Raw genomic sequence first — 20,552 nt, 5'->3', positions numbered from 1 at the left:
GATTCCTAGAATGTTTCACCGCCTCGTAAATAAACAACTATGCATTTTTTTACCTTGAGTACCTTATTCGATTAGCGCTGCATACCGATGCAAATTGCAGTCAGATAACACGTCTCGCCGCCACCTGTACTATCTGGCGCAATCTACACAGATTTGCCGCGCTAAACCGTTTAGTATGGAAAGACATTACCCTGAACCCAAATAATCACGATATTTCAATCACGAGGTATTCTAACTGGCTTGAGTCTTGATATTGGGCGTGTTATTGTGTTAATTACGGCCAAATGAAGTCAGGTGTCAAAGACTTAATCACAAGAAAGGATTCCCTGTTGCGATCCACCAGTCTCTTTTCGTAGAGGCAACTACATAGACTGTGTCGGGCCACGTAGGTTAATTCTCGAGTCACAACCTGGACGACATGAACATCTCTGCTGAGCCCATTACTACATGAAAACAGGATATTTGGGCGGACAGAATTGTTTATATGTCTTCACCTTGCTTAAATGAACGTTATAGTCGATACTGAAGTATTACCCTCCAAGTGTTCCATGGATGAGGAGATGCTGAAAAAAGGGCAAATTCCGTCTGATCAGAAATCACCTAACTGCCGTTCCTCTGCAAAGGTTGAGGTAATAGGTAAAGGTTATCAGGCCACGATTGGTGCCTCGACCTTCCTAAATGGTCGAAGCAGTACTACAGAGATTACGAGCCAGGACGACGATCTTTTCTGATGTTACAATGATTTCAGGCGTCAGCCTATCTGTTTATATCCTGCACCGACTGTAGCATTAAGGCACACTGCAATTGAGGCCATTTCTCCCAAAGCCTCCTGTCTTCACGTAATACCTTTTCGGATCACCATGCTTACTCAGTCAGATAACTTGTTTTCCACCAATTTACATCATATAATATGCTCTATCTCCGAACAAATGATCCGAGCTGAGCCAAAAAGCCCCTCACATGAGCTTTTCAACCCAAAAATGGATTTATTTTTCAACCCATTCTCGTATCGTCGCGTCAGCACGATCCCTGCTTTACACCCGGTGACAGGCTGCGACAAACTCACAATTGGCCCGCAAGGCTTACGGACCTGCAATGCGTGAGATTGAAGTTCAGCTGTAGCGGCGTAGCTCAGCCTTATCAACCAACACAGCATGGCCCCTCGTCCCTTGCAATGAGAAATACTTGGAGGGGAGGCATAACTACAAATATGATACATTGTCTGAAAGCTCCAGATGTGATGCGCAATCATTTTCCTCTTTTCTCTCCCATATACTATTCTCCTATCTCGATTCTATACTGCCATTATCTCTTATGGAAGCGTCTGCTAGCGGTTTAGACGTCAAGGCTGTTGCATTTGGCACCAATGTCGATGAAGAAATCGCGCGAATTTGGAAGGATGTCGAGGCCCGCGTTGTGCAAATGGCGGGCGGTAACCCAGCCAAAATCAAGCAAGGGCTCGGCATAGATGATGTACTAAAGTACCTGAACGAAGCTCAGGTCAAAGATAAACAGGTATCTGAAAAGTACGGGACTGTAAAGAATATCTTCAACCGAACCCTCCAGTGCATCCAGACAGTGGGTGGTATCGTCGCAGATGGAGCCTCCTACGTATGTTTGAAGTAATCTCTACAAGTTCAGAAAACTTTGCTTACGAGTTGATAGGTCTTTTCTCCTGCTGGTCAATGCTACAATGCCCTCACCTTCGTCATTCAGGCATGGCAGGGGTATGAAGGTATTTTTGAAAGCCTTGCTGGGCTTCTCGAGAAGTGTATCGAGTTTCTTGACCGTCTTGAATACTACACCAAGCCGGCAATGGACTCCAAGCTTACAAAAGTCGCCTGTCAGCATCTCCAAATCTTTGTCAAGATCTGCGACCGCAGCCTTGGACTCCGATCCAAGAGGAGCAAGTTTGCCGCCTTTATGAAACAAATGTTCCTAAACGACGATGGTATGCAGGGTCTCTTGAGCGAGATGCAGAACCTTGTCGATAAAGAACATTTGCTTGTTTCAGCGCAGACATGGAAGTCTAGCAACGAGGCGGCTGCTAATTCGAGAGACGGTCTGCTACTAACTCGAAACGTGCACAACAGTTTGGTTGACGACAGAAACAAGAAGCAGCTGGAAGGTGAACGACTTAAATGGAAGACGACCATCGTTAACGCACTAGATTTGAACCCTTCCATTCTGAAGCCTGATTCCCAAGCACCATGGGATAAGGCATGGAAGCGATACAAGGAGAACAGGTTCGAGGGAAGCGGTGAATGGCTTATTCAAGACCCTAGGTTTGCTTCCTGGGTCTCGGGCGATCAAGGGTCGAAGCAAATTTTGGCCCTCCAAGGTGAAGAAGGTGCAGGAAAGACACTTTTAGCCACAAACGTTCTGCTTCACCTGCGGAAGATGCGAGGGTCTGGGCCCAAGGTTATAATCGCCCACAATTTTCTTGACAAGGATTCCAAATCAACAACTATTCAGGACGATGCTCTTGACATATCCAGAAATGTGATGGGCCAGATAGCTCTCGCTCATGATCCCATCACAAAAAGCGTAGCGAATATCTGCGACAAGACGAAAGACTTCAGCAGCCCACTGGAGATTTGGACTACACTTCTCCTCGACAATCAAGACCTTTTGGCTATGGATCTCAACATATTCATTGTTCTAGACGGTCTGGGTGACAACGCCGAGGTCCTCATAAAATTCTTGCAGAAGTTTTCTGATAACCCTCTTATTCAGCGGACCCGAATTCTCCTCACTGGGAAGAAACAATTGTTTGAAACCATCAACAAGGCTGGCGGAGTGAAAATGGAAAAGATCGCTTTAGGCGAGACGAACAGCAAGGACCTTGAGATATATATCAACAAGCGCATGGATGAAATGGAGATTCTCAAAGACACTTCGAGACCAAGTGTTGCAGGCCTACGGCCCAAGATTCTTAAAGACCTCCAGCTCTCTACGGAGGGAGATTACTACAAGATTGGTAGAGTACTTGACAATATCTCAACAGCAACTGAGGCTGAGGAAATCAACTCGTTACTTGAGTCAGCAGGTGCCATGCGCCCGGACCAAATCGAGTCTGACATTGAGAAGCTGAATCAGACCCGCACCGCCAAAGAGATTGCTGAAATCAACGAAATCATCCTCTGGGTTAACGCTGGCAAAAGATGGTTCAACCCGCTCGAGATGGAGTCAGCACTTGCTTTAAAGGCTGGCCCCGGAGGGAGCACATCACTCATGTCGATAAAGGCCAAGATTGCATCGAAGTATAACATCTTCTCTACCGAGTCAGGCTTTGTTGATTACAAGGTGGATAATGTTGAGAAGATGATTCCGCTCAAGAAGCGAGATGTGGCAGATGATCAGAGCACTAGTGGTTTCAAAGAGATCCAGCCAGCCGAGGTCAACATCATCAAGCATTACCTCTCAACAGTATGCCCAAGTGATCTGTACGCAAAGTTTGGCTTCGACCGATTCTTCGAATGCAAGATGACACGCAAAGGCAATTACATCTGTAGAGACCCAGACAATGCAGAAGCCACGATGGTTCTACGCTGCATATCCTGTCTCGCGGATGAGCGGACCAGCAAAGCAGGGAGACTCCTCTATTACGCATCCGGGTATCTCCAACAGCATCTGGAAGACGCCGACTTGTCATTGACTGACCGGTCTATCAAGGCTGAGGCAGGCAAAGACCTTGTCAGATTGTTCACTGAGCAATATGCCTTGGACTCTTTATTTGGTCTCCACTTGCCCTTCGAGGATGCCTCAGACGTACTCTTTTCAGCGGATGACATCCCCGGCACTTGGGACACCTGGATATTTTCAGATGAAGGATTAGATTCGATTGCGAAATGGTTTAAAGACTCGGCCGTCAAGGAGCTCGTCAAGGAAAATGAGCTGATCGTCTCTTTCGAAACTGGCAGCAATCGCCATCTAGCTTTATTTGGTTTTGCTGCAACGACAGCGGCCCAGGACCTTTTCATGAGAGAAACAACCAGACGTGAAGCTATTCGGGCCTACGTTCTTCTCAGCGCATTATTGAACAAGGTATGTAGAGCGTTGCGCAGGAACATCCTGGAACGAAGCTAATTCATCCTAGGAACAAGCTACTACAGACAAAGATTCTATCGCAAAGGAGGGGTCCGGGACGACTAAGAATGCTGAAAGCATCGAGAAGGAAGAGGAGAAAGGTGTGGTTAGCGAGGATATCGACCCAATCTACAAACCGACCATGGAGGACTTCCAGCGAGTGGAACAGTGGGCAAGCGAAAGACTGAGTATTACCAAAAAGGACTCCAAATGGGAGGCAAATGCCTCGCTGGTCCTTTCTTATGTCGCAGGTGAAAAGATTCCGAAGTCTCTGGTTGAAGAGAGAGCTCGCAAGGCACTGGAGATGGACCCCGACAGCTGGGTCGCTGCGTACGCACTTTCTCGTGTGACAGAATTCAGAGACGAATCCATCCAGAACCTTCAGAAAGCTTCTGACACTCTGATTGGCGACACTGAGTGGCAGAAGGAACGTGGCCACAAAGGCATCTTGGCACGAGCTATCTACGACCTAGGAGACAAGTACTGGGCAGATCAGAAGCAGCAGGAACAGGCGATTACCACCTACTCCAAGATATTCAACTTAGGCCGGTCGATCGAACTTTTTGAAAGCTTCAAAGGTGTTCTTCAGAAGTATGCACAGGCCGAGCGCTGGGATCTCATGGTGGACTTCTTTCACCGACTTCTTGATGAGCCTGAAGATGGACCCAACATGGCGGGTGACTTCGTCTTGTACGAGTTTTACGACACCGACTTCCACCCCATGTTTGTCAAAATGGTTCGCGCTTTGGGAAGATTTGACCTCTTGGATACTTTGTTCGCTCGAGCAATCGCCAAGGCCACCACTAAAACAGAGCTTGAAGGGATGGGATGGGATGACCATCTTCGGTTCCGGTATGGCCAAACTCTCTTTGAGATCCCAGGTCATGAAGAAGCTGGCATACTGGTCTGGGAGCTTTTGCGCAAAGAAGCAACCGATGACACCCGAGAATGGGTAACGCGCGCAATGGTCAAGCACACCGTCCCTGCGTGGTTAGAACTTGCCATAGACAGCAAAGACGTCGACCCAGCACGAGCGCAGGGCTTCTTTAACAAGATCGAGGCTCATTATGAGGAGCTTCAGGCCCTTGGGACACGCGATCAGGAATCCACCCTTGGCTTTGCTCAGTACTTTTGTTACCGTGGGGATGTGGCCAAAGCCAAGCAGATCTTGAAGCCGTATGTCACAGAGAATCTCGAGATGCTTTGTGACGATCGGACTGACAATGACCATGGTTCTCTTTGGCTACTTAGCCAGATCTTATCTGTGATGCGGGACCATGCCAACATCCGTGCCTGTATGGAAATGATGCGGCATACCAACGGTTTTGTAGTTTGGGAAGAGTACGAGGCCGACATGGCCAAATACCGGGAAGAGAAAGAGCAAAAGAAGCGTGCTGAAGTCAGAGGTGAGGCCTTTATAGGTACCTTCGAGTCAGAGCCGGAGAAGCCGGATAGCGAGTTCCTTTGGTGTGACGGCTGCGAGGTTGGGTGGGTATCTGTGAGTGAGTTTTGGACATGTTTGAGTTGCAGTGGTACGGTTCAGTTTTGCGTTGACTGCTATAAGAAGTTTCAGGAGGGAACTTTGAACAACAATGTTTGTAAAAGGGAACATGAGCACTATTTTCTGCCTAAGAAGGATGTTGACGAGGCCGACGCGGTTCCTAATGGCTCTGTCAAGATAGGAGAGAGGGTTATCACATTTGAGGCATGGAAGGAAGAGATTAGAGAGCAGTATGTTAGCCTTGTATCTCTTCCAGCTTGATATATATATATATATATATATATATACGATTGGATGCTACAGTAGAATCTTTACATTGACACAGTAACCCTTCAGCTATCAGGTTAGGAATCCAGTTGTTATCAATCATTCAAAGAATAACCAAGCAGCAAGAATCATTTCTAAACATAGGCATTACATTAAAACAAATATAAGACATAAGAAGATAAAGACGCAAACTGGATTAAATAGACTAACTAGTTCTAAAGACAGGCAAGAGAGTTAATATTTCAGTACCAGCATCTCAAACATCACGAGTGTTAACTTCCTGTTAAATAGTTGTGGTGTTTCAGTATTGTGGAATTATCCTACATTCTTGGAGTTGCTTACGCAAGGGTCGGTCCAGAATCCTTATCGATAAGACGACTTGCACAATTGTACTATGCTTATGCTAATATCTTGAGATGTTATGCAGTCGCTTATGCAACATAATTACTTTCCATCCAGCCACCATCTACGTAAATCTCCTGCTTGGTCATAAACTTGCTCTCGTCTCCCAATAAAAACGCAATGGAAGCAGCCACTTCTTGCGGTTTAGAGTAACGCTTGATGATTGATGTCAGGTTGTCGTCCTCCGTCATAGTCCATGTCGTACCATTGGGTAGGTGTAGAGGCTGTTTGATCATGTCTGTATCGATGCATCCACTGAACAATGTCAACTAACAGTATTGCGGATTCAATTTGGTTTGACTTACGGGCAAAGAAGATTGACTCTGATGGGATTCTTGGGGTACTTGGCTCCACCTTCATACGCAGCACTTTGACTCAAGCCTCGGATAGCATTCTTTGAAGCGGCGTATGCTCCCATGTTACCTGAGGCGTACTTGACCTGTTGGCTACCGCAGTTGACAATACTGCCACCAGGTTTCATGTTCTTCATCTCGTACTTGATGCAGTTAAAGGTGCCGATGACGTTAACGTCAAGCATCTCTTTTAACTCTTCAAGATCAAGATCCTCGATGGGATGAATACTCTTATTCATCTTGGCTGGATAAAGTGTCAGAACCTTAGTCGGCTATGTATCAAAAGAAGCCTTACCTGCCACATTAGCAGCTCCATCCAATTCTCCCCATTTGGCAACTGTGCCCTCGATCCAAAACTTGACATCCTCAGGCTTGGTAACATCCGTAGGGAAATAGATAACACGGTCCTTGACGTCGGGAATGTCCTGCTCAAGACCAGCAATAGCCTTCTCCAGGTTCTTCTTGGAAGTTGCTGCCATGGACACTTTGGCACCGCGTGTGAGAAGGTATCGGGAGAGGGACAAGCCAGTTCCTCTGCTGGCACCAGAGACGACAATGACCTTGTCTTGGAAAGGGTATGGGTTTGCCATTTTAAAAGTAGTAAGAGAATATGGATGTTGTGAAAAATATTGCACTTAGGGAACCAGGCGTAAAGGGCACTGGTCAGTGCTAGACTATATAGATGAGTTTGCGTTACCTTCCAACAAGTGAAGCTTTGGTGGCCGAGTGGGGTTTTCACATGAGGCACAGAACAAGCATGCAAGATTGTTACAATACAGGAACCCTAACGGTTGCCAATACCTTGGTATGGGGACAGAATGGGGATTAGGATCCTAGTCACCTTGACTCAAAGCCGTGGGGATCAGGGAAATGATTGAATCGCCACATGTCTCTTTCCTCGAGGGAATAGCGCTTCCGTGAGGATGGGAAAGATCCTCGTGGGTTATGGAGCTCGCTTGTTAAATCTGCAGCGGGCTTCCCTTCGAAAAGGGGCAGGATCTCTCTTTCCTTGGTGTTGGGTCAGAGGATCCCTGCCCCGGAAAACAGGAGTTTCGTTCCTGGAGGGAGAACTACAGGGGCAAGCAAGGAATTGTGTACTGTAGGGTTGGCTTTCATACTGTGGGCCTTGCAGAAGTCAAAACAAATATTGACCAGGTCAGTTACTTCTTCCAAGTGCAAGACTGCGCTTAGAAAGATGCCTGTAAAAGAAGAAATATGTTGGAATTTGCTTTTTTGCAACCGCCTGTTAGCGACTACGGACAGAAACGGTCGGGCTTGAATTCGGGCGAACCCGCCCGTGATCGCCTGAGCTTTATTATCATCCGAGAGTCCATCGATGGAATATGAACGGATTTCTTGTGGATCTCTCGACAAGGATAAGAATCCTATTCCCCAACCAACGGAGCCGCTGCTTCTGTATGTCCACTTATTCCTGGGTGAGGGAAGGAGGATCTGCGTAACCGAGCAAGTAAAATACAAGAACCAGAATCAGAGCATATGCCTGACACTTAGAAAAAAGAAACAAAATGTGATATATCGTCAAAAAAAGAGAAAAGAGCGTATAAGCTGAGAATGGTCAAACAAGAATACGCGCTGCCAGGGAATTGATACAGAAAGGGACAGAAACGTTGAGGAGTCTCCTGACTGTTTCTGGTCAAGACCCATGACGAGGCTTCTGCAAGAACCAGATCACAGAATCCTCCGGATGAATATCAGCCCTTGTATGTACCTGAAGCAAGTCTCATTCCACAAGAACGGACAAGATCCACCCTTAGGGAATAGATCGACCAGACCGTTGGTTATTATTTCCGAAAGCTTTCAACAACCTGGAGCTGCATTGTCCCAAGGCCGGGCCAGGAATCCATCGGTCTTGGCTTGTTGTTGAAAACAGGCCACCCACGTCTGCTATCATGCTAACGGTGCGGACTGCCATACAATTGGTGTACAAGGTGGGACATGAAGCAGGAGAAAAGAATATCAAAAGGCTGATTGGCCTTGAAAAGATGCAGAGCTGCAACCCATGTGGACCGTTGCAAGCCCTTGAACATTTCGACTGGACGGCACGAGCGAATTGCAGAGAAGTACTGGAGAACTTTGAAGTAAGAAAAGCAATTGCGCTGTAACAGTAAAGTTCAGTTGGACCGCAAGACCAACAAGCGTGCGCTATTGAAAAGGAAAAGATTTGATTTATCTTTGTCTCCATACTTGCGTGGCAACGCTGTGCAATTGCAATATTTGATGGTGACTGGAATTGATACCATGACATGGAACCCTTCCAATCTCTCTTCCACATCTCCAGGATGACATTACCCAAGGGAAGACAATCCCTGAGAACCTGAAGTGAAGTGGAGTCAATGCAGAATCAACTGTACACATCCGTTAACCTCCCGGTATGCTTCTTTCTTTTTCTGCAGAAGCAAACAAATCATCAAACTGCAGATCTCCCATTTCTTCCCGTAGATTAATTAGCGTCCCCCTCCCGATGGAATGGAAAGAGGGTTGGCTGACTTCTCGTTGATTCCAAGTTGAAGTTGACGCAACACATCTCATCCTTTACTCTCACGACATACGCTCGTACAGTTCGACCTTAACTCGGCCCAGACTGAGTGTCTAGTACCATGGAAGCCGACCCATATATGATGGATCCGCCGCTGGACCAAGACAGATGGGATGCTGGAAGCAGTGCTCCAACTCAGATTATTCTGGGTGCTTGTCTGTTCACGTTGGCGACAGTCGTTTACGGTCTAAGAATACTGACGAGAGTACGTCTGCAGAAGAATGCTCTTCGTCTCGATGACCGTGAGCTTGTCCCCTTTCTGTTTTTCATGTATTCAATGCTGATGATATTAACTAGTTCTTACCGGCGCTTCGCTGGTGGCATGCTGGGCCTTCTATGCTTGTACAATGGGCAGTAAGTCAACCAACCTTCATAAAACTAAGCATGATATACTTACACGAATAGTGGTGGCTCAGGGCGGTTGTGCTACCAACTTTTGGCAAGTCAAGCAATCTCAGTACGAGACGTTACTCAAGGTATGATCCCCTTTATTAAAAACCTGTATCACAACTAATATTCTCTAGTGGACTATCCCAGTCAACATCTTCTATATGCTCTCGTCCGATCTCGCCAAGATTTCCCTCCTATTCTTCTACCTCCGCCTCTCGCCCGAACGGAACTTTCGAATGATCCTCTACTCATTGATCAGCCTCTTTGGTCTATACGCCCTCATCTATGCAATGATCAGTCTCTTTGGCTGCCAACCAATCAAGGCGTCTTGGGATCTTGCTGCTCAGGCGACAGGAAAGTGCGTGGATAAGTTCGGCTTTTTCCTGGCAGCTTCTGTAGCCAACGTCGTTATGGATCTGATAATACTGCTTCTTCCTTTGCGAATCGTTATCCCTCTTCAAATTCCACGACGACAGAAGATGTCACTTCTTTTTCTGTTCACCACTGGCGGCTTGTAAGTAATTGCTGTTATGATGACTTTCATCGTTACTGACGATTTATCTAGCGTTGTTATTGTTGCCATATACAACTGTGTTCTCACTGTCAAGCTGTTCAGCAGTCTGAACTATACCTGGGGCCTAGCATACGAGCTGTGCTGGATGTACGCGGAATTGACAGGATGTGTCATTTGCGCCTCAGCAAGTTCACTTAAGCCATTCTTCAAACGCATTCTACCGGCTCTGTTCAGCAGTCATGGCGCCAGCTACGGTCCATCAGGTGCAACAGGTGGATCTCACGCCATTGTCAATAGCAGGAGGCAACTCAGCCGCAAGCAGGCGGATGCAATCGAGCTTCAATCCGGAGACGACTCTGAGTCAGGACGAAAGATTGTGGATGATGACGAAACCAAGCTCTGGCCCAAGCCTAAGGAAAGTTTTGACAACAGTAATGGTAACCACAGGGTCTTGGTCTCTGCAACAGTTGATAGTAACGAGATGGGAAGAAGCAGCTCAAGGCTCCAGAGGAGGGGAAACCCAGATGGTATTGAGATCGTTTCGACCACGGAGGTGCTGTACAGTCCCAGATAGCGTTACATCTCTAGGTTCATCGGGCCGGCACTTCTTATATCTGCCATGGTTTGACTAAAACAGGATAGATCTCTACAAAGCGACATTGCCAATGTTCATTATCAAGTAATATTTATAATAAATCCTTCAATTTGATTGGGAATGGTCTATGAACTATTCATTGTAACATTACAGGCCCTTCCAAAAGAAGGTTTCGGGCAGCACAAAGCTTTCTCGAGCAATCTCATCCTTGGGGTTAGAACTTGAGGCAAGGATAATTGTGTAGGTTCCAGCCTCGGCCTTCCACGTGGATGCTTCCTGACACCAGAAAGACAATGAGTACTTATCTAGTGTCAAGTTAACCGTTTTAGCTTCGTCCACATCCAGGTAGACCTTGCTGAACGCCTTCAGCTCCCTTACAGGTCGCTGGAGAGAACTATTGGCGTGGTGGATGTACAGCTGCACAACTTCGGCTCCAGCAAATGGTCCATGGTTCTTGATGTCAACAGTGACTTGCATCTTGTGGTCAACAGAAGACTCAAATTCCTTAGGGACTGTAAGATTCGAGTAGGCAAATTTCGAGTACGACAATCCGTGTCCGAAGTAAAATAGAGGCTCTCGATCAACCATCTCGTAGTACCGGTGACCGATGAAGACTCCTTCGCCGTACATAATATCGTAGTCGGCCTTGGAGAAAGTCAGATAAGCAGGAGTATGCTTGATAGACTTGGGGAATGTCAAAGACAGTCGTCCAGACGGGTTGGCTTTGCCGAAGAGAACATCAGCCATTCCGTGACCGCATTCCTGACCACCAAACCAAGCATGCAAAAGTGTAGAAGCCTGTGACTCCCATGGCATCTCGATGGGGAGGCCCGATTGGGTAATGATGATCTAGAATGGGTGTCAGTGCTCGAGTTCTGCTACGTCAGGGATTAAGGATGGTCAGCTTACAGCATTGGGATTGGCTTGCAAAACAGCCCCGATCAGTTCATCAACTCGACCGGGCAAGTTCAAGTGCTTTCGGTCGCTTCCTTCGTACTCAAAGTCTGAAGAAAGTCCCGTGATGACGATGGGGACATCTACGTTCTTGGCCAGCTCGACAGCGTCCTTGATACCTTGATCCTCATCATAGAGCTCGTAGATACCCACGCGTCCAGTGAGCGTTAGCGCAGTGCCGACACCACCTGACAAGTTCTCGTTGACCTGAATCACTTGAAGGTCGAGAACTTGGCCCTTTTGGAACTCTCCCTCGTAGAATCGTTCCATGGAAAGACGGTTGAAGCATGGAGTTGAGTCCGTCTTGGGCGGTTGACTCGTCCATAGATCAATGACATCCTTGCCATCGATATTCAGTTTGCCCTTGCCAGAAGTGCTAAAACCGAACTTGAGCCGCCCAGATTCTTGGATCGTGTACTTGGCCTGTGCCTTGACGTAGTATTTGGCCGGGATGGTCGAGTGGTAGCTTTCGGGCACGTCAACCAGCTGCTTCTCCGCAATGGTTGAGACGATTGCCTTTGCATCCTCATTTTCCTCAGGGTCCTCCCCGAAAATCTCAACATGCCAACCCTCTGTTTTACCATCTGGTGTTTTTTGACCCTTGATGAGCGGACTAAACCTAAAAGCTATGTCGACATCAGTAAATGGATATGGACTTCAACCTTTAGGTCAAACTTACAGTTGCATCCTGGAGTGTAAGTAATGTTCTCTTCCCCAACTACCTCCTTGATGGCTTCATACGGAGTAATACCATAGTAAGGCTCGACTTCAGCGCTTCCACCGCCACACAGTGAAGGGTTCTTGACATGATCTCCAATAAGTCCGTACTTGAGCTTCTCGGGGTTCTTGATCGGCAACTTTTCCTTTTCGTTCTTCAAAAGTACAATTGATTCCGCAACTAGCTGTCGAATCAAGGCTCGCTGTTCTGGGGTGTCTGACTGAGGTGGCTTTCCAGAAACCTCACCAGCCTTGACTTTGTTGACGAGATTCAAGACATTCTCGACGGACTGATCGACTGTTGCTTTGGAGACCTTGCGAGAGTCTACAGCGATATTGAGACGCTTTCCTCTCCAGTCTGTTGGTCCGGGCATCTCAAGATCTAAACCGGCGTTGATAGCCTCTGATGTGCTGTAAGTGCCGAACCAGTCACTCATAACAAGACCCTTGTATCCCCACTCTTCGCGAAGGATTTCCTTCATCAACAAAGGGTCTTCGCTTACGTGAATGCCGTTGATCTTGTTGTATGAAGTCATAATCGTCCAAGGATCTGAGCCTCTGAGTGCAAGCTGGAATGGAAGCATATGCACCTCTCTGAGAGTCCTCTCCGTCATGATCACGTTATCCTCGATACTGTTGTCAGATTGATCGTGGGCTGCATAATGCTTGACACTCGTTCCGACTCCCTGTTCTTGAACACCATTGATGTAGTGGGCACCCAGAGTACCGCTGAGGAAAGGGTCTTCACCAAAGGCCTCGAAACCACGTCCGATCAAGGGCGAACGCTGAAGGCAGAGTGTCGGTGCCAGCAGCACATGGACGCCTCGGTATTTGGCTTCTTCACCCAGGAGACTACCAATCTTGTGAATCAGTTCAGTGTTGAAGGTTGCGCCCATTCCTGTAGCGGACGGTAACATGGGACTTGGCATCTAGTTGCATGGGTCAATGGGATGTTTTTGTCAACATCACTAATCACTTACGCGTGTGAATGATCGCCGGCCTCGGATTCCGTGAGGTCCATCTGAAGTCTTTCTGTGTTAGATTGATACTTCTCTTTACTGTAGCCATCTTTCGGACTTACAATAAGACCTGGAATACCATGACGTTCAAGGCCAGTCATGCGAAACGAGCCTTGGCCAGCAAGGAGTTCCACTTTCTCACTGAGAGTGAGTTGGCTCAAAAGAGCTTTGACATCTACGAAGTCTTTGTCGGCCATTGTTTCTGATGTCTGCTGTTTCCAAATACAGAACGCTGAGGATTACCTGTTGAAGCCCACGCGGTATATAAAATACCCAAAAGCTGGGTCGCTTACCATTCCCTGGTTGTTTTAGCCGTCGGCATTTCGGGCCGCTAGGGTCTTCTCCATGTTGTATGCGGGGATCAAAGGGCGACTCTCAACCTGACAAGCTTGGCATTCACGATGATCGAACTAATTCCTGCTTATGCTTATTTGCGCGGATACTCCGCCTCGTTTGAGTGACATCGTGAAATCTGACAAAGCAGCAGGGTTCACGCATTTTGAGAGTACACATAAACCATCCCACTATTAACACAGTATAGACCTTGTACTATGGAAATCTCTGTATAATAGCTCATGTCATTCAACAGAGTCTAGGCGTGGGATGTTCGAAACTATCAAGAGTCGGCAATTGTCTCCGACTACACAGGCTTCTGTCCAAGAACGACCTTGGTAAAGAAAACTGCTCCTTGCTCCCTGACTTCTTTCTCAAACCTAGCCGCCAAACCATCAAACACGGATTCAGGAACATCAGCTCCGAGGCCTAGTTGTGTTAGGAAAATAGCGACTGAACTAGATGGCTGCTTACCCTTTGCACCCTGGATTAAACTAGGGATAGTCAGAAGAAAAGGCCGCAGCGACATTTCGGCAGCCTCCTCGTCGCCCAAGAGCTTACCCATTGGCAACTCAACAGTTTCTGTACTGACATGACGGAGCCCTGCAATCCCAAAGGCCCCCGGAAGTTTGTTAATAAGATCAGGCACCATCCCCATGGCTTTGAACACGCCCAAGAACAGAGCGCAGACTTCCTTGAAGGCTGGACCTACGTTTGGCTTATCCTGCACATCAAGGTCCATCTCATGGACTTGTAGCCATCCTCCTGGTGCAAGTGTGGCTTGGGGTTGACTGTTAGCCAGAGCCTAAATCTTCAGATGAATGGCAGAGAACTTACAGGCGAGGTGTTCAACTGTCTTTTGGTATCCCACCTTGGAAGCACCCGGAATGACAAATCTGACATGTGTCACATCAAAGGCTCCAGTGAGCTCTTGTCGAGGTGGCTCGCAAAGATCATAACCCTCATATCTCAAACCTTCCTTGGAAGGCGGCAGAAATGTCTCGACGACATCTATTCCAACGAGTTGTGCAGATGGAGATACTTGCTTCCTCAAGTCACGAAGTAAGGTTCCTAATAGGTTAGTTGGGTATCTAGATAGAGGTCTTCAAGTCTCACCATCAGCACATCCGACGTCAAGGACTCTGAGTCCTTCTTGTTCTAACGGCACAGGTGCGAAGATAATCTTGTTGTCGATGCATCTTTGAACCCAGGCATATTGTTTCTGGAGACGTTCTACCTCACTTTTAATCTCCCAAGGATATTCGAAATCGTTCTCGGAGGACATTGCAGAAATGAAGGTTCAGGGTATTTATGGTTGAGTAGTAGAAGTTGAGATAAGGATGAGAGTTGACTGACTTCACTGTTTCTATGTTGAAGACACATATATACCACAGTAAACCCTTGTATCCAGGCAAATAAAGAGTCCACAGAGGTTGGATGAGTTATGTATCCGGCGTTGAGAAATGTGTCCGATTACTACAAAAGTCTCCATTAGACCTCGACTCCATAGAATCCCTGTTTAGTGCTTATCACTCAGCTTACTGACGAGGCTGTGATATTTTGTTTCTTTCTTTTCGCTTATTCCGGTCCCATCTGGGTCCATGGGAGGACATGAATGATCAGGCCTCCAGTGACAGGAAAGGTCTGTACCCCGTCTAGATTTCCCAGCACCCATTGATGCATCTAGATAAATTAATCCTCTTAGTATATGAGTATGCTCGTTTTCAGCGGGCGGGCATCGCTGCACTATGGACACACAAAGAAGGACCACAAGTAGGTATAAAACGATGTAAAAGAATAAAGATTACATAACACCTAATCAGCTATCAATATGCTTCCTAGAACAAGTGGTGCCACACACGCTTCCACGCAGGGCCATTAGCAAGCTGCTGACGATAAGCATTGATGGCATCCCAATCATGCTCTCGGCGACCAGTGTCCAGGTCAATCTCACTGATCTTCCTCCAGCCCTCTCTCTTCCAGATATATCCGATGATGTAGAACAATATAACGACAGGCATGGCCAGATAGGACTGGAAGAAACCCTCTGCCGTACCAATCGATCCATCAATATTGGTTATGGCGGTATAAAACTGCGCGATAAGAACGATAACAATGATAGCCAGTCCAAGCCAGGATCCCCAAACGCCAAAGACGTGCTGAAATGGAATTTCGTCAAGAGTGTGCCCATGGTATTTCCAGGCGGATCGGAAGCGAATATGGCACAGGCAGATAGAACCCCAGGTGAACAAAGCAGCCAAACCTGAGAGGGCCTGTAGCCAGATGAAAACAGTGGTACCTTCACCATCGACACTGATGTAACCGAGAGCTCCAATGGCGATGATGGAGACAACAGCGGGAAGAGGTCGTCCAGACTTATCAATAAAGGAGAAGAACTTAGGAGCGTAGCCTTGTTGCGCCAAAGCCACCAGGGTTCGGCTACCACCGTAAACACACGAAACACCGATGGACAGGACGGAAACAAGGATGATGACGTTCATGAAGGAGTCGTATCCCTTCAGTCCAGCGTTAGACGCGGCGATAACGAAAGGAGAGGCGCTAGGGTTGTTGTTTCCGGCGTTGAGGAGTCTCTCATCGGTTGAAGACACGAGGAAGCCAACAAGGAGGAGACCAACGACGTAAAAGAGGGTGATTCGCCAGAAGACCTGCTTGATGGCACCTGGGAGGGCCTTGGCTGGGTTCTTGGCTTCAGCAGCAGCGAGACCGACTAGTTCTGTTCCACTGAAGGAGAAAGCTGCAGTGACGAAGACACCTGATCAATGTTAGACAATCGAAAATAAGAGGGAGTTTCAATCTGGATGACTTACCGCAGAATCCCCTGAAGCCATGCTGGAAAGCACCTGGGTTATGCCAAAGACGTGCACCCCAGTACTCATCGTAGATGCCATTAGATGGGCCTCCACCACAGACGAGAACGACAGCGACGATCATGAAGATGACTGTAGCGGAGAGCTTGAGGAGAGCGGCCCAGAATTCTTCCTCAGCATATCCAAGAGTTCCAAAGATGTTGACGATAATAATGACGGCGAGGAAAACCTGTATTTTGTAAGCAATTGCTTTCTTGCCGGTTTCAATATGGACGGCGTTCACTTACGCTAACCCAGATGGCTACACTGGTATCTGGTGCCCAATACTGGATGACGGTACCACACACTGTCAGTTCGAGAGGAAGAACAAAAGCCCATTGCATGACATAATTCCAACCCATGGCGAAACCCCAGGAGGGATCCACGAATCGGTTAGCATAACTGATGAAGATGTTAGTATTGTGAGTGATAAAAAGCTGGAATAGGTACTGACGTATAGAAACCACCAGAGACTGGGTACATGACGGCAAGTTCACCAAGCGCGTAGACGACATTGAAGATCATGACTCCCATGATCAAAAAGCCAATAGTCAACGAGCCAGGACCTCCAGTCTGAAGTGCACCACCACTACCAACGAAGAAACCGGCACCAATACTGCAAGATTGTCAGCAAATCACATCACGGTGTGTCACTTTAATTGTGCCTCAGGCGGTAATAAACCGGTGTTGCACAATGACGACAGAAAGCGAGGGGGGAGGAGAACTAACCTGCCACCGATAGCAATCATGTTGAGATGGCGGGGTTTCATATCTCGCGAGAGCTCAACGGTGCCCTTGGCGTAATCATCATGAGCCTTGAAAGACTCAATGGTGAGGCCATTTCGCAATGCCCATGAACCCTTGGGTGTCTGAATGGGCTCTGTGGTGCCATGCTTCTCGTCATATCGTGGTGAGCCATCGTGGGCGTCAAAGGCTTCTGTCTTGGGGTTGATTTCAGAAGCCATGGTGAGAAGAAGTGATCTTCAGACAAAAGATTATGTAAGTTTGTCTGACAATCCAATCGAGATGTGATGAACAGTGAGTGGGAGGGAAAGGACAGCGCGGATCACACGGCAGGTATAAGGTATGTATATATATGGACTACGGACATAAGATTAATTTACTCGTCTCAAAATGGAAAGTAACCATCGGACAATGCTTACATGGGGATCTAAATGAAATGCGGAAGGTGGTTGATGGAAAGGGGATGCAAGAGATACGTAACATGAGGGATTGTTTTGGTGATGGTTTCGGGACCACCTCTACTGTTACGGATAAAGCGGCACTTTTTCCTCAGCTGGGGCAAATTCGAGGCACCAAACAGGGAGCTGTCAGCCCGCCTGTTGGCTTGTTTGGCCCGCATGCTTTATCGATGTTAGGTGCTGAAGCTGAACCAATAGCTGCGGGATATTGAGGTTTAGCTTGTAGTTTGTTTCTTAACATTTCATCGGCTCCGAAGACGTTTTTCAGATCAATCCTGCTTACGGACCAAGAGTACCAAGTAAAATTGCACTGAAACATTGTGTCTGTACGACGAAAACGAGGTGCAAATCCACATTGAGATAATAGAGTGACCGATTTAAATTCGCCCGTAATCCGGGGTAAAGTGGCATCTTTTGAGCAATCTATTTGTCATAGATTCAAGTTTACCCCAGAATATCCTTGAACCTGCTTTCTTGATTTAATGGCGTATCGGTTGGATCATTGGGCGCTCCCCTCGTCGCAAAGCCGAGCTAGCCGGTCCGTCTTATCAAACCCGCCGATCATGCTACTAAGAGCATGTTTAATGACCGAAATGGTCAGTTTGATTGGATGCAGCGGAAGGATTCTTTATCTTGGGATGCTCTGATACGGGAAGGGATCGGTTACGCTGTGGTACGATCTGGGAGCGTACAGCAAGACCGAGGGCCTTTTTTGTGGGAGGAATGCAATCACCGTTAGAGTTTTGATCCAGTTGTCGTAAAGCGAGTCAGTGCGTATCTCTATTGACAAGGTGGATTCATGCAGATAATGTTTGTTTTGATGAAGCGAGACTGATCAAGATACTGAGGATCATCCACGTCGTTGGAGATGTTTAAACTTGGAGCCGCAATTTGATCTCTTGGCAACGTTGACAGCTTGGCGCCCGCGATTTATCATCTTGGCATTGCGACCGGGAATAAATGACGTACTAACCTCTGACGCGTATCACCTTTGTATCAATTAGGAAGCTGTTCAAAGCGAACCAACTAACGCGTGTCAGCTTTTACGATTGAAACCTTTACACACCAAGTCCAGGTCCCTAGACAAGTCCCTAGACTACCCTAAATCAGTCGAGTTTCACTGCAATCTCCACTGTACTCTTTGACTCTTCAGTCATATCCTGCTCTGCTGTCAGTGTCAGTGTCAATGTCAATGTCAAGCCATTTCTTTCTTGTGCAACCTTCAGCGACACATTGAAACGGTAAAATGACGCAAACAAACGCTGTTCATGTCCCTGGCTTGCATTAGTTGACCACCCTCCCGATGGTCGCGTGAGTGCATCCTCTTCAACGGCCAGACAACCTGCTTAAGCGAGTAATGACGTAGGCGATCTTTGCCGATCATCAACGATGGCTCACTAACAGAGAAAGCCATTGTAACCACTGATACAAGCTTCATCTGTTAGAGTACTATCGCATCTCACTTGCTTTCCGTCATGGCGGAATCAATGTCACCATCTCACCATCACCCATTCCATCGTCGATTCATGTCAACAATTTTAGCTTAAATTAATGCTTAAATCTGGGCTCTCAAGGATCATGCCAATCATTCCTGGTACCTCACCCTTCTTCCACCACCTTTAGAACTGCCTTTTCCGCAGACAACTTCCCATCTTTGCTGAGTCCAAAAGCTTCAATAACATTGTCCAACGTTCCCACTTCTCTAATAGGGTTCGGTTCCAGGTCTCCTTTCTCCAGCATGTGAGTGACCAACTGTAAATAATGTTCCCAAGCACGTTTGTCGTCTGGTGTTGCAGCGCCGGCGTTGTCGAACATGGCGTAGTCGCTACCGAGTGCCCTCCCAAAAACAGTAAAGGCCATCAGTGATTCCGCTTTGACGTGTGGGTTGATGTCTTTAATCGAAGACTTATTGACAGGAGATAGCGCTATCAGACAAGCTCCATCGCCTCGCATTAGAGTATTAGCTATCTTCTCTGAAGAGGTTCCGTCTGCGATAATGTCGAGAGCGTATTGCAATGTGCCACCAGTGATATCTCTGACGCGGTCAACCCAGTCTTCATCATGGTAGTCAAGAGTGATATCTGCCCCCAGTCTCTTGAGAAGATCACGATTCTTGGTTGAGGCGATTGCAATCACCCGGAGGCCGATAAGTCTCCCAAGTTGAACAGCATACAAACCAACGCTTGTCGAAGCTCCATAAACAAGGAAGTCAAGTTGCCTCCCCTTGGGCTGGTAGGGCTCCGGAAGCCTCATGCGTTGGAAAATTGCCTGCGTAGCAGTTGCGAAAGCAAGCGAGATAGTCGCTCCCTGCTGCAAGCTGATATTGTCTGGTATGGCAAACACGAGAGCTGCTTCAATGCTGATAAACTCAGCGAAAGAACCAATTCCTTCGTAAGTTGCCCCGTGAACCCAGCCACCAACTCGTTGTCCTTTCTGCCATTTTGATCCGTTTGGCTCTTCGACAGTCCCAGCAAAGTCACAGCCAACGATGAGTCCTGATGATTCAGTGCCATCCAGAACGTCACCTTGGACGAGCTTCCAGTCTCCGGGATTCAGAGCAGCATAGTGTACCTTGACGAGGATTTCGTTGCTGCTTGGAACTGGACGAGGAACATTTTGGATTGATCCGCTGCCTTTCCCGTCCGTCACAAAAGCTCGCATGGTAGATTTTTAAATATGTATGACAATTAGATCTAGATGTTGGTGTTTTCAAATGGCAAGAGAATACCAGGCATCAAATTGAAGGTTCGAGGTTAAATCGTGTCAATACACAAGACGCAGTGTATTATTCA

The 20,552-nt window shown here is 47.3% G+C and overlaps 7 protein-coding genes across 7 annotated transcripts; 2 read left to right on the top strand and 5 right to left on the bottom strand.

Moving 5' to 3' along the window:
- Positions 1 to 1,314: 1,314 nt before the first annotated feature.
- FGSG_03407 (uncharacterized protein) lies at positions 1,315 to 5,896 on the top strand (the record flags this gene model as incomplete). Its single annotated transcript, XM_011324013.1, has 4 exons — positions 1,315 to 1,611; positions 1,666 to 4,047; positions 4,100 to 5,587; positions 5,894 to 5,896. The coding sequence occupies 4 exons, from the start codon at positions 1,315 to 1,317 to the stop codon at positions 5,894 to 5,896; spliced, it is 4,170 nt and encodes a 1,389-aa protein (XP_011322315.1).
- Positions 5,897 to 6,288: 392 nt separating this feature from the next.
- Positions 6,289 to 7,202, bottom strand: FGSG_03408 (uncharacterized protein; the record flags this gene model as incomplete). Its single annotated transcript, XM_011324012.1, has 3 exons — positions 6,289 to 6,514; positions 6,565 to 6,856; positions 6,908 to 7,202. The coding sequence occupies 3 exons, from the start codon at positions 7,200 to 7,202 to the stop codon at positions 6,289 to 6,291; spliced, it is 813 nt and encodes a 270-aa protein (XP_011322314.1).
- Positions 7,203 to 9,230: 2,028 nt separating this feature from the next.
- Positions 9,231 to 10,647, top strand: FGSG_03409 (uncharacterized protein; the record flags this gene model as incomplete). The annotated part of the gene is made up of 5 exons (XM_011324011.1): positions 9,231 to 9,411; positions 9,467 to 9,523; positions 9,575 to 9,645; positions 9,694 to 10,073; positions 10,125 to 10,647. The coding sequence occupies 5 exons, from the start codon at positions 9,231 to 9,233 to the stop codon at positions 10,645 to 10,647; spliced, it is 1,212 nt and encodes a 403-aa protein (XP_011322313.1).
- A 168-nt stretch (positions 10,648 to 10,815) lies between these two features.
- On the bottom strand, positions 10,816 to 13,555 carry FGSG_03410 (uncharacterized protein; the record flags this gene model as incomplete). Its single annotated transcript, XM_011324010.1, has 5 exons — positions 10,816 to 11,517; positions 11,578 to 12,248; positions 12,302 to 13,268; positions 13,322 to 13,360; positions 13,421 to 13,555. The coding sequence occupies 5 exons, from the start codon at positions 13,553 to 13,555 to the stop codon at positions 10,816 to 10,818; spliced, it is 2,514 nt and encodes an 837-aa protein (XP_011322312.1).
- A 443-nt stretch (positions 13,556 to 13,998) lies between these two features.
- On the bottom strand, positions 13,999 to 14,976 carry FGSG_03411 (uncharacterized protein; the record flags this gene model as incomplete). Its single annotated transcript, XM_011324009.1, has 4 exons — positions 13,999 to 14,120; positions 14,166 to 14,471; positions 14,529 to 14,762; positions 14,808 to 14,976. The coding sequence occupies 4 exons, from the start codon at positions 14,974 to 14,976 to the stop codon at positions 13,999 to 14,001; spliced, it is 831 nt and encodes a 276-aa protein (XP_011322311.1).
- Positions 14,977 to 15,506: 530 nt separating this feature from the next.
- Positions 15,507 to 17,523, bottom strand: FGSG_03412 (amino-acid permease inda1; the record flags this gene model as incomplete). Its single annotated transcript, XM_011324008.1, has 5 exons — positions 15,507 to 16,464; positions 16,520 to 16,748; positions 16,807 to 16,960; positions 17,013 to 17,174; positions 17,288 to 17,523. The coding sequence occupies 5 exons, from the start codon at positions 17,521 to 17,523 to the stop codon at positions 15,530 to 15,532; spliced, it is 1,716 nt and encodes a 571-aa protein (XP_011322310.1). The 3' UTR covers positions 15,507 to 15,529.
- A 1,836-nt stretch (positions 17,524 to 19,359) lies between these two features.
- On the bottom strand, positions 19,360 to 20,421 carry FGSG_03413 (uncharacterized protein; the record flags this gene model as incomplete). Its single annotated transcript, XM_011324007.1, has 1 exon — positions 19,360 to 20,421. The coding sequence occupies one exon, from the start codon at positions 20,419 to 20,421 to the stop codon at positions 19,360 to 19,362; it is 1,062 nt and encodes a 353-aa protein (XP_011322309.1).
- Between the last annotated feature and the right edge of the window lie 131 nt (positions 20,422 to 20,552).

The sequence above is a fragment of the Fusarium graminearum genome, chromosome 2 (genome assembly GCF_000240135.3).
Source record: "Fusarium graminearum PH-1 chromosome 2, whole genome shotgun sequence".
Taxonomy (NCBI): Eukaryota; Fungi; Ascomycota; class Sordariomycetes; order Hypocreales; family Nectriaceae; genus Fusarium; species Fusarium graminearum.
Note: the sequence above shows the minus strand (reverse complement) of the source record. Positions and strands in the feature narration are given on the sequence as shown.